Here is a 21,084-nt window from a genome sequence, read left to right on the forward strand (position 1 = left end):
CTATGTCATCTATTTCAATATCTACCATTTTGTCATCTGTGTGACAATCTAGAGAAGGAACTACAGTGCAGTCTTCCTCTGTGAAACAGCTTTGGAAAAAGACATTTAGTATTTCGGCCTTTAGTCTGTCATCCTCTGTTTCAGTACCATTTTGGTCACAGAGTGTCTGGACATTTTGTTTTGATCCACCTACCGCTTTGACATAAGACCAAAATTTTTTAGGATTTTCTGCCAAGTCAGTACATAGAACTTTACTTTTGAATTCATTGAACACCTCTCGCATAGCCCTCCTCACACTACATTTCGCTTCGCATAATTTTTGTTTGTCTGCAAGTCTTTGGCTATGTTTATGTTTGCTGTGAAGTTCCCTTTGCTTCCGCAGCAGTTTTCTAACTTGGTAGTTGTACCACGGTGGCTCTTTTCCATCTCTTACAATATTGCTTGGCACATACTCATCTAACGCATATTGTATGATGGTTTTGAACTTTGTCCACTGATCCTAAACACTATCTGTACTTGAGACAAATCTTTTGTGTTGAGCCATCAGGTACTCTGAAATCTGCTTTTTGTCACTTATGCTAAACAGAAAAATCTTCCTACCTTTCTTAATATCTCTATTTATGGCTGAAATCATCAATGCAGTAACCGCTTTATGATCACTGATTCCCTATTCTGCGTTAACTGTTTCAAATAGTTCGGGTCTGTTTGTCACCAGGAGGTCTAATATGTTATCGCAACGAGTCGGTTCTCTGCTTAACTGCTCAAGATAGTTTTCAGATAAAGCACTTAAAAAATTTTCACTGGATTCTTTGTCCCTGCCACCTGTTATGAATGTTTGATTCTCCCAGTCTATATCCGGCAAATTAAAATCTCCACCCAGAACTATAACATGGTGGGGAAATCTACTCGAAATATTTTCCAAATTATCAGCATCATGAGCATATTATAGTTAACCTGAGGGCAATAGTCCAGGTTGAACCAGACACGGTTAATGATATCCATTGGTGTATTTATTTGGATGTCTGTTTATTTGTTGTATTTATTACAAGCAATTAGTGATCTGCTACAGTCCAGAAGCCTCTTCTAATTTCTTTCAATGCTTCAAGCCTGTGTTATTGTTGCCATAACGGTTCACCACATAATACGTCTCATCTTGCCATCTCCACCCTCATCTTCACCTTCTTGTTTTTCCTTTTAGGGTCTTATAGGCTGATGTTAATTTGTTTGTGAATAATTGCAGGTGCATCAGCACAACATAAACATCCTGAGACACAAACCGTGTGTGGCAAAAACTTTAACAGTATTGTAAAACCTATGAAGAAATTGGAGTCTTTTTTGCCATAGAAGGCTTTGTGGAACTGCACCTCACAGTGTGGGTGGGTATTCCCAGCGGGGTCAGGGATCTTCACCTGCCTCGAGATGACTGGGTGTTTGTGTTGTCCTCATCATTTCATCATCATTCATGAAAGTGGCGAGTTTGGAGTAAGCAAAGGTTGGGAATTTGTATGGGTGCTGATAACCGCGCAGTTGAGCGCCCCACAAACCAAAACATCATCATCACCTTACAGTGGCAACATTGCACTGGGTTCTGCAGAAGCATTTTAGTTATTGGAATGGAAAATAGTTGGGCACATGTGACGAATAACATTTATAGATGTAAAATAGTACATTGTAATGCAACATTTTGCTTAATTAGACTAGTGACAGGAAGTTACAGCGAATCACCATTTTTCCTGCTTTTATCCTTTTACCATGATGTTTGGTTAGTATTTAACAGACTACAGTGAACTAAAATCCCATTAATTGTGCTTACTTCATAACTCCAGATGTAAACGTCTGAGTTCAAACTCCTGTATAAATCTTTGATTTGTGGCCATAATTTACTTCAAGAAAGACGTAACAGACTTCATATATTACAGTTAATATATTCTGGTGAGTAAGTGATCCTGTTATGTTTTGTTGCATAAGACACCATATCTTTTGCAAATTTAGGTACTTGAGGAAAACTATTTGAATTACAGCATAGCCGAAATGCAGGGAGGCCAGTTTTACTTTGTTACTCTCACTCAGTAATTTGGGTAAACAATGTATGAAATTTTGCCATCCTTTTCTTTCTAGTGAATTTGCTCATTGAAACTGTAAAAAATAAATGGAAGCATTTACATTTGAACTCTGCACCTTCAGGTTAGCAGCCCCCGTTTCCAACCATTACACCATGAGAAACTGATCTTAAGAATAATCCCCTTCACCACAAGTCCATACACTAATGGAAAATAATTAAAAGGAGGGGGGGGGGGGAGAGTTGTTATTTCAAGCAGCAAGATTTTAGAACAAAAGAAAGAAGCAGGTAAAATTGATCTTTTATTTTCATTATTTCTGAATAATGAAGCTTGAATGGTAGATAGTGAGTCCTTGTAAATTTTATACCCTCTGTGCCTCATATATGTTGGTATCCAGGTGCTGTCACTGGGATTTGAAAATTAAATCGGGTCCAAAATCTGTGTTGCAGCCAACAGAAGATCTGGAACACCCTCTGCCAGCCAGTGAAGTAAGCCATCCTTAGTGCAAGAGGTGTAGGTGAATAAACAGAGTGCATCAAGTATCTTGCATTTCTTGAATCAGTGATCCACTTCCTCAGTCTGATGTCATGCCATGGTCTGTTTTTTTCTGCTACTGTTACCAAATGGTCCAATTTTCAGCCTCTTTTTTTCTGCTGTTAAGCGTACAATATGCTGTAGACCAAAATGTGCTAAGCAAGGCTATGAGGGATGGAAAAGACCCACAATTATTGTCAAATTATAAATTTAGAAAACAAACTTCATCACGGAATCAAGTGAAGTCAAAGTCTAGTTGACTAACACATGCTGCATGAAGTCAAAATGATCATAAGGAGAGCAATGTGAGACATGCACAGAGAATTAGATACTAAAATTTTTCTCAGTAATGTGACTAAGAATCCCAAGAACTTTTGGCCCTATGTAAAGTCAGTAAGCAGATTGAAATTATGTAATAGAACTTGGATTGCTGCTATAGTATTTTAATGTCTTTATTGTGATGGATCTATTTCGGCTAGATTGCCAACTTCAGACCATCTGTGAAAGCTATGAATTATTTTTTTTATTTTATCACGGCGCTGGTTAATCACATTTTCAGTTACACAAATTTGTTACTTATGTCCATATATCATTAGAGGTCACTGTCACTCTATTACAACATAATGTAAATTGAAGACTGCTATGCTATAAGCTTGTTTGTGGTTTGATACTGTTTTTGTTCATCCTTTCTTCTAATTTGTATAATTTTATGTTTTATTACTAGATTTGGCAGATGGACAGTTATTATAGTTGTCGAAGACGCTATATGGTTCGGTGTGTTGACATTACCATTGTGGGCTGTATCCATAACAGTTGTAATTGATGTGTCTGTGAGTAGTTGTTCGTGTTTATCCATTATCTTTTGTAAGGAAATCAATAAAATTTTGTATGAAAGATCATACATACAGTGCGAAATGATAATTCAATACACCATAGAAACTGTAACAATGTAGCATCCTTGGTGGATTGTCAGTCTCTCAAATATAACAATAACATGTAAAATTATAAAAATTACAAGAAAGGTCAATCAACAACTGCAGCAAACTACAAAACAGCTTGTAGTATAAAACTCCTAAATCTACATTTATATTACAATACAAAGTGACGGTGACCAGTGATGATATATGGATGTAGAACCAAATTTGTAGATCATAAAATCTGATTAACCAACATTATGATAAAACAAAAAAATATGTAATAGTCTGAAGAAGATAATATAGCTGAAATGGATCCAACACAATAAAAACATTAAACTACTAGCAATCTGGATTTTATTACATAATGTCTCTGAGATATCTTCGACTCTGCGGGCCCATTGGTTCATAAATTATTGACAGATTAAATTATCTGCTTAGTGATCCTATTGGCACAGAAACAGAATATGGCACTGGGAGGGCAGAAATATTTAATTTGGTCTTCCATAATGTGGAAGATTCCATAAACTGGAATTCTGTGTGGTTCCTCCTTTCAATCCTTGCACACATGTCTTAAGTATTGACGTAAGTGGTTGGATTTTAGGGTAGAAAATAGACTAAAATCATTCAACATTGGCCAGATGAACCACCTGAGTGAGAGTACAGATTATGCAAAAGACCTTGCTCCCCTTGTAGTGGCAGTTTATTGTAGGCCACTTAAGCAAGAACCAAGTAGTTGGATAAAAGTGTGACGAATACAAACCTCCTATATAAAAATCAACATGGATTCCATAAAATTAGCTCATCTGTTTGTGTGTGAAATCTCGCAGACAGAGGCGACCTGTTTGATATTGTGTTAGCTGAGTTCCAAATGACATTGGTACAGTTCCGAACTGTTACAGTTCTGAACTGTCATTTGGTAAGCAAAATATGGGCTTACAGAGTATCAGACAAGATTTGTGATTGGATTCAAGCCCTTCTAACAGATAGAACTCAGTACCTTGTTTTCGACAGGCTGAAATTGACAATGTAGAGGTAATTTTGGGAGTGTTATGGGGCTGTTACTGTTTACAGTATATGTGAATGATCTAGTGAATAATATGGGAAGCTTCATGAGGCTGTCCCCAGATGATGCTGTTGTCTGTAGGATGGATTCAACACCAGGAATTGATTCTCAGCAGGACAAAGTGGGTGCTGTAGAACCAGCTAGAGGTGCCTCAATAAAGTGGTAGGATCCAGGACTATTTGGACCAATTTTAAACAGAATCTACCACATCAAAGAGGCAGGCTTGCCAAAGGCTTCAGGCTTATACAGAGGTCAGTATTTCTCTTGGTGAAATGACAGTTGCTATTCTGCAATAAAGGGCAGGCAGTCTTCACTGTGAAAATTCAAGTGGTGACTATCACAGGGAAACTTGCAGTCTTGCAAGTTGTAAGAACCAAAGCAAGATGAGTCATTAAGATGAGCAAGTAAAGGTTGTGATAGGAGTCCCTGCTTTCAATTCCACAATATCTGCAGTTTGGACACAATGAACCTAGCACGCAAACATTGCAGACATTGCACACGCAACGGCAGAATATTAAACTAGTGTGACTTTCACTTGAGTGCATATTTTGCTGCCACAAAGAGACTGTTGTGAAACAGCTGTTGCCCATATTACAGCTGCAAAATAAAATTATTCTGATCTTTGCTAAAAATTACTTAATATGCATGTGCAGTTTATGTTATAAAAAACAGTGCCCTTATTAATGTCATGATAAACAGCCCTAAGATAGAAATTTTGAAAGTGTTGTCACTACTTCTGCATCAGAATTGTAATATACTCCAGAGGAGCAGCATATAATAAATCCTGATTTCTTCCAATAATTTGTCTGCTGTTCATAATTAACTGTAATTGGGACTGATTGTCACCTTACTGACTGATTATTGCACACTAAATTATAATGATGAGAATGATAATAATATTAAATAATCACACAAAAAATAACCCCGCCATAATAATTAACAACATATTGGGAAACTGAAAAAATGCAGTAGCACTTTTGTAGAGAACATAAGTCAAAATGTTAGTCACCGAGTGTGCATGTACTGGAAATGCCGATTTGTTCTGCCACATTTCACACAATATGGAAGATTTCATTGCATGGAACACAACAAACAGGATGAAAGAAAGACATTCATTAATGCTTTTACATCAGCAAATCCACATTCAGTTATACTTCATAATCACAAATTTAAACGCTTGATGCAATAATTTTACCTAACAGTGCCAACTGTGTATGTGCAAAATAGTACTGTCAACTGGGATAATTCTGACACCCAGGGGCAACATTGATCCCAGGGGCAGTTTCACCCTTTTCTTTTCATTTCTGGATACATTTATATAAATATGCTTGAAAATAAAAATTATCATATAATACAATGAAAGTTTTTGATTTGAATTCACACACTTTAAAATAAAATTTAAAAATATTATAGTTCAAAAACTTTTTGTAAGCAAGCCCTACATATGTGCTTATAAATTGAATCGGAGGGGGGGGGGGGGGGGGGGGAGAAAACTTTTTGGGCCCAGAAGAAGTCATTAATGCTATCATCATCAGGTTTCTCACACATTTTAATGAAGTTGTCTGACCTTGTTAACAGTACAAACAATTTTAACAATTAAAAATTCACATTTCTTTAAAAAAGGATAACATTGACCCCTGACTTTTTTCCCTCATGGATTACATTGACCCCCACCCACCCATTCAAATATTATCACAGAATTTCCATTAATCCACATGTACTTGCCCAAATATGTGGGAAACGAAAGTTTAATTTGTAATCATTGTTTAGAAATTAAGACTGGGGCAACAATGAATTTAAATTCATAGTCAGTCTTGGACCGTCTCTGTTGTTTCAAGTGTTCTCCTGTACATTGCAGAAGTTTTAAGTTGAGATTGGTGTTTTGTTTTAATTGTGAAGAATGCACACAATAAGCTATTGCTTTAATAGACAATGAAGTTGAAGAATAAACTGTCAGTTTGAATAGACAAAGCAAAGCCATAACTAAATTAAAATCTGAACTTCAATAGTTAGAACTTACCAAAGGTCTCCAGGCACAGCATGGTACCTAGATGTGGATAAAGAAACACTGGAATAAGTGGTCTAGTCAATTAAAAATTATCAAGAGATAATAAATGTGATACAGGTGCAGTCAAGAGACTAGGTATATTAAAAAAACTGATTGGGGGTTTTCACTGTATAATAAAGATGTTAAAGTTATATGAAAAACATTCCTAGACTTGAAACTTCCTGGCAGATTATAACTGTGTGCCGCACCGAGACTCGAACTTGGGACCTTTGCTCAGATGGTAGAGCACTTGCCCGCGAAAGGCAAAGGTCCCGAGTTCGAGTCTCGGTCCGGCAGACAGTTTTAATCTGCCAGGAAGTTTGAAATCTAGGAATGTTTATCGTATAACTTTAACATCTTTATTATACACTTTTCGTACTTATGACTGAAAATGTATTTAAAAAGTTTTCCCAAAATTATAAAAAAATTATTTATGTCACAGTCAGCCTCTACAGCTGAATGGTCAGTGCAGTTGACTTCCACGCAGGAGACCAAGTTTCAATTACCGATACTGCCAGAGATTTTTTTGTGGTGGCAGGACTGGTATGGGATGCACTCAGCCTTGTGAGGCCAACTGAGGGGCTATTCAACTGATTAGTTGGTCAACAAAGACTGAGAGAGCAGTGTTTATGACCACATGTCCCTCCACACTGAATACAGTGATGCCTGATTGGCCCATGTAAGGAGGCCAAAAAAATGTGGGACTTAACCTACTATTCATGTCACAGGTTTATAATGACAAGTATTAACTTTATCTGTATACATGTGTCTAAAGAAGTGGCATTAGCTTCACTTTTCATATTTACCACTAAGAGGCACTAGACAGGTCTTTCTTTGATATTATTTTCATATTGTGTCAAAACTGTTTCTTGAACCTGGTTTTATTTCACTAACTGTTTTAAATAATGTAATGAAATGATCGCATGGCATTTATTGGCGGGGATATCCCCATCAGGGTTTGGCCGCTTTATTGCAAGTCTTTTTAGTTGATGCAACTTGCATGTGAATGATGATGAAAATGATGATGAATGGCACACAACACCCAGTCCCCTGCCGGGTATCAAAACCAGGCCCATTGTGTGGTAGGTGGTAACGCTACTGCTGCGCTATGGAGGCAATAATTTAATGTTATGGTTTTACAATCTGTTTTCTAACTGCACAATTCATATACATCAACTGGGTATGCAGTAGCAACATCTGCGACACCTTAATGTAGGTATGTCAAGTCATTGCTACAACTCAGTGTACAACATCTGTTGCACAGAGTCAGAATGACTGTTTATATAAAAGACGAAGCTTTTTTTCCTTATCTCTTTCTGACTGTACCCTATTTACATGTATTGGTTTGATATAATTGAAAAATTGGCTGTACTGAAGTATGATGATGTGTCGTTTATGAATGAATTGTTTTCTGGTGGCCTTACTGTATAAGTTTGGCGCACTCTGTTGTGTGCAAAGATGCCTCTGTCTTCATCATGTTTTAGGTCTTGAAGATGATCCTTGTAAGTAAAAATTAGTTACCAGGTGTATAATATTGTGGTCCAGAATTGGAACAATTATAATGCAGTTAGTAATATTTTGTCTAAGTACGTGTCAGATTATTACAAGAGACCGGAATCCAGTATACCGTGTGATCTGACATGCCCACATGATACATGTGTTCCATCAGACCTTCTACCTGTATTTCTAGGTTGAAGATTTTAGTGTTTTTGCAGGGTGGTTTCGTTCAACCATTTTTTGTACAAGTAATTTTCTATATAAGTAGTCTGCCAACAATATTCTGACTTTTCAGTTTAGCTTTTTCAATTAGTGCATTGGCATTTTCAATAGTTTATTTTAAGAAAAGGTAAAATTAGCAGTTGTAGATTATGTGTATAAGAGTATTACTGCCTGCCTGGGAATGAATGGATGAATGAACTTTTATGAAATCAGTTCCTCAGTTTTAATCACAGTCTTTGGGGATGTTTTAGTATTAATGCTGAAAACTGCCCTAAATTATCATTATCATAATTGTTGTCACCACCACCATTGGTCTTCTACCAAACTGCCTCGCCAATAAAACTTTTATTTCTACAATCCTCCTTTCATATTGCTGTTGACAAAAAGCACTGTCAGTACCTATGCCGAGTATGACTACTTTATCATCATCAGTGCGTAACATTTTTTGTAGTTTGTATTTCAGTCAGAAATGGTACATAATTAATCATGTTGTATTTTGGCTTTTAGATGTGTCTGGACAATGAGCGACTGAAAACTTTACCAGTAAATGATGGCAAGACCTTAGCAGATCACTTAGCTCTTTTGATTGGCACTGTTGGAGAAAACTTGGCTCTTCGTAGAGCTGTTTGTTTCCATGTCGGGACAGATGTGAAACTGGCAGGATACGCACACCCAGCTCCACCACTGGATACAAGAATTCTCTTAGGCAGATATGGTGCTATCTTAGCATTCAAACAAAATTCACCACCTTCATTGGAGGGGCTACCCAAAGAGCATATTGGGAGGCAATTATGTCAGCATATAGTTGGTAAGACCAGAAACTTGTATTTTTAATAAGAGAACAATGAGAGAATTTATTACCCTGGCATATAGTTTCTATTAATATTAGCAAATTATTTTTTGTTTTGTTACATTTTGTTCAGCAACATAGTTTACTGTGTCAACTTGAACTACAGAAGAATAGTTTTGTTTGTGTGACTTTTTGAAGTAGTTGTGTTAATTTTATTCAAATAGAGCAGCTGGAATGCCATGTCACATAAAATTCTTTATTTGAGCAATTTATCACTAACTTTCATCCAAATTGGTGAATATTTATAAGGATTCCACTACTGTATTTTCAGTAGTTAATAAATGAGCATATAATTCATCATACCTTATTGTAGTGCCTATGTTGTTCAGCTGATGGTTGTCCATATTTGCAGCTGCAAATATATTTCATGTAAATTTCTCTTGAACAGAATCCTTATGAAAGACATCCCAGAAGTATAATCACAGATGAAGACTTCAAGAAAGAACATAATACAGTACTGAACAATTATCAGTTATAGAAGTATATAAAACAACTGATGCCATAGGTATATCAAAAGAAAGAATGCAGTACATATAGTGGAGATGCTGAGTCGTGATAGGCACAGCAAAAAGATTCACACAATTATAGCTTTCGGCTATTGTTGTGCCTATCGCGATTCAGCATCTCCACTATATGGTGAGTAGCAACTTTCCTTCTCTAATATTGTTACATACCATCCTGGATTTTCCATTGTTTGAATGCAGTACATGTTAGATGTGAGTTTCTCCTGGTGTATTGATGTAATAACTTACAAGAATGCTGCCGGATGACATTGTCATTGACAACTACTTGCCAATTTAATTTCAACTGCTTACATAACAACACTATCTCAATAGCTATAGATGCATACCAGAATCTCTGTATTGTTATATTCCATAGGATGACTTGTGTCAAGACAGTGTTCTGCAATGGTGGATGTGTTCAGCTGTTGTAAATGTGTGTGACGTTTATACTCAGTACACCAGTTCTCCAGTCCTGATGGTCTCACAAATATATGACGTGACACAACTGCAAGGAATACGGTAGACAACACCCTTGTGCAAATAAAGATCACCCTTTACTGAACCTAAAAGGACAGTGATACTAGATGATGGTCAAAAAACACATTTTCCCATCATATTTTTACAAAATACAACTAATCTTGATTGAAATGCTCCATGCCTAAAGCAAAAATGCCATAGACTTTGGTGCCACCTTGGCATTTCATCACTCACCTGGTGCACAGTTAGTCAGTAGTGCAACACACGTCTGACCTATCATTCACCATAACCATTCTGATGAAAGGTGATTTCGAGATGGGCTAACTTAGGTGACAAGCTCTCAGGGTCCGAGATGACATGAGCCTGTGAACAAAGATACAAAATACCGTATTCACTTTGAGCCGAACGGTAACAAATATCAGCCTGCAGATGCAAGTCAGTGTGAGCAGGCTACCTATAAATGGTGTATCCCAACATACTGTCAACCTTCCTCCTCACCAACACATCAAGGAAGGGAAAACAGCCATCCTTTTCCAACTCCATCGTGAGACAAATATTCGGGTGGATTGATTTCAGGTATTCTTAATAATCATTTATATTCTCACTGCCATGAGACCAAACAACAAAAGTATCATCTACATATCTGAAAAAACACGCAGGTTTCAAAGCTGCCGACTCCATGGTATGTTCCTCGAAGTCTTCCATAAACAAATTGACAATAATAGGTGATAACAGGCTTCCCATCGCAACTCTGTCTGTGTGCTCATAGTTCTGGTCACTGAATAAAAAGTAAGTGGAAGTCAACGCACATTCTGTGATAAATCTCACTGAGAAAGATTTCACAACACAGCTTTACCCATTCTAGGCAAAGGTTTAAATTTTGCATTGATGCCAAAGCATTTGTCAGTAGTTGATTTTATTAGTTTTGTTGAACAGGCTGTTTTTAAACTACCTCCTGATCTTGTAGAGGAGGCTAGGAGGGAGGCATGTCGTATGTTGACTGGGGCACGTCCACCCAAAAGTAGTATCACAGCAGCTGGAGTTGGAGTTGATATGAATATTGTTACTTTACCTGTGGGCAAGGACAGTGCTACCATTGTTTTAGACAAGCAGGGTTGCGTTCAAAAAATGCATTGTTTAGTCTGATTCAGCATATCACAGTGTCGGTGCAAACCCCCCCCCCCCCCCCCCCCCCCACACACACACACACACACAAAAGTTGAGAAAAAGATTAATCAGCCTCCTGGGGGGAAAAAGAAAAAAAAGAAAGAAAGAAAAAACCTCTCTGTTGTAGGAGACTATCAAGAGTCTTAATTCTTATTGTGCTGTTCCTCCTAAGTTATATGAACTTTCGAAAGTCCACAAGGAAGAGGTTCCTCTCCGTCTGATTGTGAATAACATTGGTACTCTGACATATCGTGCTACTCTGTTGATCCCTTTAGTAGGTTGGTGTGTGTGTGTCATATTAAAAACTCTTTGTCTCTGCACTGGTCTTCGTATGGAAGATAAAAACACGGAGGAGATTGTGGCATGCACTTCTAGCTATTGGTATACTGTTATTAAGGAAGCAGTTGAAATTAAATTAACAAGTAACCTTATAAATAGAGATGGTGGTTTTTGTTTAAATTCTGCATGGAATCCTGCTCTCTCTCTCTCTCTCTCTCTCTCTCTCTCTCTCTCTCTCTCTCTGGTGTGTGTGCATGCGTGCGTGCGTGCGTGCGTGTGTGTGTCCTCCTCTCACCCTCTCCCTCCCTCCCTCCCTTGTCAAAAAACGGAGGAACAGAATTAATGCTACCTCATCCGTTGATTATTAATTTCACTATCGGTAACTTCTGGTGTCAGTCTTTTTTGTTTGTGATGGCACTAGTGTTTACTCTGTCTGTCTGTCTGTCTCTGTGTGTGTGTGTGTGTGTGTGTGTGTGTGTGTGTGAGAGAGAGAGAGAGAGAGAGAGAGAGAGAGAGAGAGAGAGAGAGATCCTTCTAGAGTTTCTCTGCAAACTGAGATTTTAAATTCCCTTGCACAGTGCTTAACTGCTGTTGTTATGCCTTGAAAATGGCAGGGTATGCTTCTGTAAAAATAGTGGCGATTGTCAAGGACATCACCTTTCTGCATTCCTGTAACTTATTTGAACAATGCAGTACATTTTACACAAAGAATTAACTATGTGCAAGAGGGATTTCCTGCCCCTTTGTTGAATGATGACCAAAAGCAAATGAGTAAATGAATTTTTGAACAACATTTGGCCATTTAAAAAAGATATTACAGTTTCTGTTTGTCAGTTTGTTACTGTGGGTGAGATTATGGGATCACCACTTCACACCACGAAAGAAATAGCAAGTAAAGTAGTTGATAGAAGATGGTGGCCTCACACTAAAACAGCAAACTCAATTCTCATTGGCATAAAGGTTAGGCATTACTCTTCTTGATTAGATAAATAATTGGCAAATGCTAAGGAAATTTTCTGGGCAAACTGGAAGAAAAACGTTGTGAGAAGAGGCTGATTGCAAAATATGCTTAGTACTAATAACTGATTTGTATAATTAAATTGCCTTTTGTGTGCTGCAAATGAATGTATTTAATCAGTCAGATTCATTTTACCTTTATTAACGAGATAACAAAAGAAATTATTCAGGTAGTGAAGGGAGACGAAAATTTAAGAGTCTTGGGTGACTGGAATTCGAGAGTAGGAAAAGGGAGAGAAGGAAACATAGTAGGTGAATATGGATTGGGGCTAAGAAATGAAAGAGGAAGCCGCCTGGTAGAATTTTGCACAGAGCATAACGTAATCATAGCTAACACTTGGTACAAGAATCATGAAAGAAGGTTGTATACATGGAAGAATCCTGGAGACACTAGAAGGTATCAGATAGATTATATAATGGTAAGACAGAGATTTAGGAACCAGGTTTTAAATTGTAAGACATTTCCAGGGGCAGATGTGGACTCTGACCACAGTCTATTGGTTATGACCTGTAGATCCAAACTGAAGAAACTGCAAAAAGGTGGGAATTTAAGGAGATGGGACCTGGATAAACTGAAAGAACCAGAGGTTTTACAGAGTTTCAGGGAGAGCATAACGGAACAATTGACAGGAATGGGGGAAAGAAATATAGTAGAAGAAGAATGGGTAGCTCTGAGGGATGAAATAGTGAAGGCAGCAGAGGATCAAGTAGGTAAAAAGACGAGGGCTAGTAGAAATCCTTGGGTAACAGAAGATATATTGAATTTAATTGATGAAAGGAGAAAATATAAAAATGCAGTAAATGAAGCAGGCAAAAAGGAATACAAAGTCTCAAAAATGAGACTGACAGGAAGTGCAAAACTTCTAAGCAGGGATGGCTAGAGGACAAATGTAAGGATGTAGAGGCTTTTCTCACTAGGGGTAAGATAGATACTGCCTACAGGAAAATTAAAGAGACCTTTGGAGATAAGAGAACCACTTGCATGAACATAAAGAGCTCAGATGGGAACCCAGTTCTAAGCAAAGAAGGGAAAGCAGAAATGTGGAAGGAGTATATAGAAGGTCTATACAAGGGCAATGTACTTGAGGACAATATTATGGAAATGGAAGAGGATGTAGATGAAGATGAAATGGGAGATACGATACTGCGTGAAGAGTTTGACAGAGCACTGAAAGACCTGAGTCGAAACAAGGCCCCGGGAGTAGACAACATTCCATTAGAACTAGTGATGGCCTTGGGAGAGCCAGTCCTGACAAAACTCTACCATCTGGTGAGCAATATGTATGAGACAGGCAAAATACCCTCAGACTCCAAGAAGAATATAATAATTCCAATCCCAAAGAAAGCAGGTGTTGACAGATGTGAAAATTACTGAACTATCATTTTAATAGTCACAGCTGTAAAATACTAACGCGAATTCTTTACAGACGAATGGAAAAACTGGTAGAAGCCGACCTTGGGGAAGATCAGTTTGGATTCCGTAGAAATATTGGAACACGTGAGGCAATACTGACCTTACGACTTATCTTAGAAGAAAGATGAAGGAAAGGCAACCCTACGTTTCTAGCATTTGTAGACTTAGAGAAAGCTTTTGACAATATTGACTGGAATACTCTCTTTCAAATTCTGAAGGTGACAGGGGTAAAATACAGGGAGCGAAAGGCTATTTAAAATTTGTACAGAAACCAGATGGCAGTTATAAGAGTCGAGGGGCATGAAAGGGAAGCAGTGGTTGGGAAGGGAGTGAGACAGGGTTGTAGCCTCTCCCCAATGTTATTCAATCTGTATATTGAGCAAGCAATAAAGGAAACAAAAGAAAAATTCGGAGTAGGTATTAAAGTCCATGGAGACGAAATAAGACTTTGATGACATTGTAATTCTATCGGAGACAGCAAAGGACTTGGAAGAGCTGTTGAATGGAATGGACAGTGTCTTGAAAGGAAGATATAAGATGAACATCAACAAAAGCAAAACGAGGATAATGGAATGTAGTCGAATTAAGTCAGGTGATGCTGAGGGAATTAGATTAGGAAATGAGGCACTTAAAGTAGTAAAGGAGTTTTGCTATTTGGGGAGCAAAATAGCTGATGATGGTCGAAGTAGAGAAGATATAAAATGTAGACTGGCAATGGCTAGGAAAGCGTTTCTGAAGAAGATAAATTTGTTAACATCGAGTGTATAGATTTAAGTGTCAGGAAGTCGTTTCTGAAAGTATTTGTATGGAGTGTAGCCATGTATGGAAGTGAAACATGGACGATAAATAGTTTAGACAAGAAGAGAATAGAAGCTTTCGAAATGTGGTGCTACAGAAGAATGCTGAAGATTAGATGGGTAGATCACATAACTAATGGTGAAGTATTGAATAGAATAGGGGAGAAGAGGAGTTTGTGGCACAACTTGACTAGAAGAAGGGACCGGTTGATAGGACACATTCTGAGGCATCAAGGGATCACAAATTTAGCATTTGAGGGCAGCTTGGAGGGTAAAAATCGTAGAGGGAGACCAAGAGATGAATATACTAAGCAGATTCAGAAGGATGTGGGTTGCAGTAAGTACTGGGAGATGAAGAAGCTTGTACAGGATAGGGTAGCATGGAGAGCTGCATCAAACCAGTCTCAGGACTGAAGACCACAACAACAACAACAACAACAACAACAAGGCATCATGAATGACTATCTTAACTGTACTGCTTTTATTCACATTGTAAGAGAAGTACAGAGCCATGCTTTGAACTGTAATTCCACTTTTATTTTACATTGAAATTTATGCATGTACTGGTTTAAATCTACAGTTAATGTATGTAAACCAACATAACGTAACATTCCAGGACACTCATCGATGGAACCTTTTTAATAAAGCATCCCTCGTGGATTTTAAATCACTTCACAGGGCTGGAAGCTCAAGGGAATTTTATCAGTACATCTCGCTGTAAAACCACATGTTCGAATATATAGTTAGATTTACTTTGGCAGTAAAACCTTTTGGTGTGTGGTATAGACAGCAAGTGATTCGTCATTATTTCCCATACATGTTGATCAAACTTAGATGGCATGTTAGCTTGAGTGCCTTGAAACAAAATATTTATTTAGAAAAACTTGCTCCTGAATACAGCACGCCCTCTTAACACTAATCTTAAGTAAAGTACAAAAAATATCTGACAAACTTTGACTTCTGTCCCTTGTGGACACAACCTGTCACCCCAGGTATGTGAATAAGTATTTGCAGAATTTAGAGCTATAATTTTAGTTCATTATATATCATACAATTAGCTACAATTTATTGATAATATAATGTAAATGGATAGATAAAAAAAAAATCTACTCACCAAGCTGCAACAGAAGAAAAAAAAAAAAAAAAAAAAAAAAAACACACACACACACACACACACACACACACACACACACATATGCAAAAGGGTGCAGTCTTTCCATCTCATCCTTTCTGGTAAATGTCTCCTTACTTAGGGTTCTGGATGACTTTTCTGAACTGTATCCCTTTCCCTAGACCTCTCCAATCCTTTTCCTTCACCCCTCTTTCTTTCCCTTCAACTCTTCTGCTAGAAGAAGGAGTCACTGGCTCCAAAAGCTTGTAAAAGTTAAACCTTTTTGTGTTTGTGTTCCCCTGCTGCCACTTATCCTTTGACATTATGTTATCAATTCGCTAGCATTGTATCTTGGATTTCTTGAGACCCACTTAACCAAATCTTCTGGAAGAATTCTTCTTGGTATTCTTCATTTAAATGTTCCTGCTTGTAACTCCTTCCAGCAACAGCCCTATACACATTCAGATATTTTAGCTGGTATTACTTTATTTGAAGCAGAAGCACATTGTTTGCTGCTCTTCTGTGTCCCTTAACTCAAGACTCTCTTCTTAACAGTTTTCTTTCTCCACACTGGACAGACCTATTGTGCTGTAGGCCATTTGTAACTTCATCATGAACATTTCAGAAAGTTACATATGTGAGTTAATTCTGGTGGTGCTGGAGGGTTGGTGCAGGGGGGAGGGGGGGGGGGTTATTGGAGAGACTGATGGTAGTAAAAAAAACCAGGGGGTGTCGTTTTTCAGTTCTCATCTATGACGGCAAAACACCTAGCAACAGCCCTGGTTGTGTTGTGAGTTTTCTAATGCAAATAATGTACAAAAGATAGGGATATCATGTCCCTGTGTCACATTGATGATGAGGCCATTAGCAACAGAGCATTCATTAGGATTGGCCAAGAACAGGAAGGGAAATTCAACCTGGCAAATTTCAAAGAAATCAGTCACCAAAGAAAGGAATCATTTGCCTCAAATGTGTTTCAGGATGGATAAAAATATGACATAGGGTTGGCAAGCAGTTTGGGGAGAGTGTGGAATAGAAGATTTTGAAGAAGATATTCTCATTTCAAGGAATTGTGAAATGTGTTGGTAGCCATCATATTTATTTTAGCATGGCATGGTATTCTGTAAGACACTGCTCATTTATGGTTGACTGTTGGCTTTGTGAAGGAATGTGAGAACAAAGGGAATAACTGCATAAGAGATCCATACTATTTTGGGGAGGCCTGCGTGTCTGTGCAACTCTCAGAGAAATCTTCTCCATATTGCAAGGATGCTATACAGCTAATGAACCCATTATTGGCTTACTGCTTTTATCACTTCTTTTATGATGACAAAGCATTAAATTTTAAGTTACTATAGGTTACCTACCATCATTATGCAGCAGTAATCATCTGTACAATGATTCCTTCAATATGCTGTCCTCTCTCCTAGAGTTAATTGATTGAAACAGAGATTGTAGATGCAAGTATGGTGGATTATTTAAATAAGCAGGTGAAAGCAAGGCGCATAAACTCATGTGCCCTTTTTCCAGCTACAACTCAATTTAAAAGAAAGAAAAACTACTTAATTAGCACTCCTACAGATTATTTGGTTATCAAGATTGAAAAATTGAATATTCATGTTAGATGTGTGAAAAATGTGTTATTCCTTGTAAACAAGACCATTTTCTTATAATTTTTGATCTTGTAAATATGAAGTTAACAATAGAAGCTATTTAATTTTAACAGGGGAAGCGGCGTACCTGTTAATTTAACTGTTGCTAGCTTGAGCAAGCATGAATAGTTTAGGGTAATTTAGTAACAGTTAATTATTAGTCTGTCCTACATCTGAATCAGTTTGTTAGTACATTTTTTTATTAATTTTACGTCCATTGCCCTTCATGATGGCATCTGCAGAAGGTGAATGAATAAATGACAGTCAGATGTACTCGTCTCTTCAAGAACACTGCCAACAGTGGGTTCATTAGTTGTTTAGTATTCTTCCAATATGGAGAAGATTTCTTTGGGAGCTGCTGTGTGTATACATAGGTCTCCCCCAAAATAGTATGTGAATGGATCTCTTATGCATGTATTCTCATTGTTCTCATATTCCTTCACATATCTAGTAATCAACCATAAACGAGCAGTGCCTCAGGAAATACCACCTCATGCTAGAACAAACGTGACGGTAGTAAATACCTTTCACAATTCCCTTATATGAAAATATCTTATTCAAAATAATCTATTTCACACTCTCCCTCAAACTGTTCACCAATCCTATGTCGTATTTTTATCCATCCTGAAACTCGTTTGAGGCAAATGATTTCTTTCTTTGATGAATGATTTCTCTGAAACTGGAGAGGTTGAACTTCCCTTCCAGTTCTTGGCCAGTCCTGAGTTGTACTCTGTGTCTAATGACCTCATCATCAGTGTGACATTTTGGCCTGACATTCCTTTCTTTTTTACATTATTTACACTAGAAAACTCACAATACAACCACAGCCATTGCTAGCTGTTTTGCTGCCCGAGACAAGAACTGAAATATGGAAAATGATGCCCCCTCTTTTTTACTACTTCAGCCTCTCCAATATCCTCCTTCCTTCCACCAACATACAATGCCACAACAATGTAAATCTCCTATTACACTTTTAATCATTAATGTAATGTGCCCAGATATCCTCATTTTCTCAGGAGAGTCCTCAGTTCAGCTGATGCTTGACAAATGATCTGCAGAGACAAAAACAAAAAGAGGGACTGTGGGTGGTATGGTATCAAATTTCAACGTGATTGCAAGCCAGCACATGAGCCCCGCTCCAGTGCTCTACATAGATGAATCAAGGTCATTTTGGTCTCCGTTCTGTATTCAGTAGTGGCTGCTATAGTTTTGAGGTAGGTAAAGGCAATGTGTTTACTCTCATGAAAGTAAGTAAACACTTAAATAACTGTTCTGTAAGCTTTTGAAAACACTACGATGTTTTAATGTTTCCTCTTTTTCGTTTTTTATTCTCATTTGCTCAATTTTTTGCTGTTTGATTTGAAGTTAACATGTTCACTCCTGTATGTCGGAGAAAAGGACAAACTATTGGTTATTAAATAGGCAATAGTAATTCAGTTATAGTATATATAAGCTTTCTTAGTAATAGGAATGGCTCATAATAGTATGAAATTACTGGAAAGATTGGAAGAAGGGGGGAGGGGGATATGCACTCAGAGCTCAGGTTAAAAGGCACCCACCTTCAGAAGGAAGTAAGAATAGTACGTTCATTAATGATGATAATGATAATAGACTTGGAGTAACGGAATGGGATAATACTAATAAACCGCAGTAAGCAGAGTAAATGGGATGCATCTAGTGGTGAGAAAAAATAATAAAAACTGGAGTAAAAGGATATGTTGAGCAACAGCAATAGTGGAAAACAACTGTGCAGTATGAAAAAGAGTGCAAAGATAGGCTTGGAGATATGGAGTGGATGTATGTGACAGTGAAAGCTGAATTACAGTCTAGTAATTTCGTTCAATCTCCAATGTGAGAATTAAATAATTTTTATGATATATTTCCAGCAGTTTCAAGGAAAAATACACTCTGTTGGTAATTTCAGATAAAATATTTTGAGGTGAAGTAATCTACAATAAATTAATATTACAACAGTACACAGTGGGAAGCAGTTTATCGTTCCTGTGGCTTTCTTCACATGCAGTGCATGCATTTAAATACATTGCTACTCTTGTCAGATAACCGGTGGTGTAGTCAGATAAAAGCTAGCTCACCACCTGTTCTCACCGACTGTTGTTTAAATGCCTTTGCCTTTCTCCAGCACTTACACCAATTTCTCCAGACAATTGGCATAGAATTTAACACAAACTCTTGAATCATGGTGCAGCTTGCTATTTTTGTACCTATGTAACATTAAACACAAATACGAATAATGATGGATGTGTCTGAAGCAGCCAAATAGATTGCAGTAATGAAGATGTTAAATTCTGTGAACTGTCAGAAATTCCTTTGTCACATGTCAGAATTACATGGTTGTTGCTTTTCCTGTTTACGTAAAGTATTCTGAATATAGGCACAACAACAGAAGTTCTATACATACATATATCTTCTTTTCAGGCATGAATCCTGAAAAAATTGGTGAAGTTGGTGAGGATACACCAGCTGAAAATCCTGATGATGAGCACTGCATGATATTCCAAGAATACCTCTTGGACCCATCAGTAATTGTCAACCAAGTCCTTGGAGATAGTGGAATATCATTGTTAGATTTCACACGATTTGAGTGTGGTGAAACCTCAACTGGAGTCATTCCACAAGAAAAAGAAGAGGCAGTAGAAATTGGCGGCTGATATCGACAGATATATTTCCATGTTTATAATCTTTTTATGGAGCCATTTCTTCTGCACTGTATAAAATTGCCTCAAAGAAGTTAAAAAAGTGTTGCATTGTTGATGTTTTCATTAAATGAAGAAAGTCATATAACATGTTTAACTGTTGTACTTATTTCACGTAGATAAGTTATTTAAGAAAGTGTATATTTGCTTCATATAGTATACATTGAAAAGAAGTATGTGTTGTTTTATAATACTCATGAAAACTTATATACTGTTAAATTTTTTAGCCACTTTGTACAAAGGTGTTGATTAATTACATATGGGATAAAAGTCTTGCTTTCAAGACTGAGGCATACTGAAGCAACTTTTGGAATGCTATCTCTCAACTTTTGTTGATGACTTCCAAAGCCAAGTACGACAATCTTTTTTCCAGATTGGTGCTATGTCTTCAGGTGAGTAGATACGACCCTGATAGTTGAGAATTTCTGATCCCACAACATGCAGCTGCATTGTGCTCTTCTCTCGTGTTCGTATATTTACACCAACAGCTGGCTTCAGGTAGCAGCCACATGGACACCGCACTTGGGTTGTAATAGGGCTTACAGCTGGCATTTCCCTGCTTTCTGGCTGTTCTTTCATTGTATTACTTATTCGTAGCTCTTCTAGAGCTCCAGTGAATGAGTGTCTTTCAGTCACAAAGTTTTTTAATCCATTTAAAGTTGTCACTTCTGGAGAAGACTGTGAACGTGCAACTATATATCCCAGCTTGTCATTTGCATTCAGTTTTCCTGTTGTATGTGTATTCTGCATGCCGTGATTTTCA

The 21,084-nt window shown here is 37.5% G+C and overlaps 1 protein-coding gene across 1 annotated transcript in view; it reads left to right on the plus strand.

Annotated features, from left to right (window-relative positions):
* Positions 1-20,409, plus strand: part of LOC126190703 (elongation factor Ts, mitochondrial) — an 86,578-nt gene extending 66,169 nt beyond the window's left edge. Inside the window, exons 3-4 of the mRNA XM_049931174.1 lie at positions 8,848-9,148; positions 20,044-20,409. Coding sequence (XP_049787131.1) covers positions 8,848-9,148; positions 20,044-20,276 — 534 coding nt within the window. The 3' untranslated portion in view covers positions 20,277-20,409. The remainder of the gene's footprint in view (positions 1-8,847; positions 9,149-20,043) is intronic.
* Positions 20,410-21,084: the final 675 nt, after the last annotated feature.

Source organism: Schistocerca cancellata, chromosome 6, assembly GCF_023864275.1.
Source record: "Schistocerca cancellata isolate TAMUIC-IGC-003103 chromosome 6, iqSchCanc2.1, whole genome shotgun sequence".
Taxonomy (NCBI): Eukaryota; Metazoa; Arthropoda; class Insecta; order Orthoptera; family Acrididae; genus Schistocerca; species Schistocerca cancellata.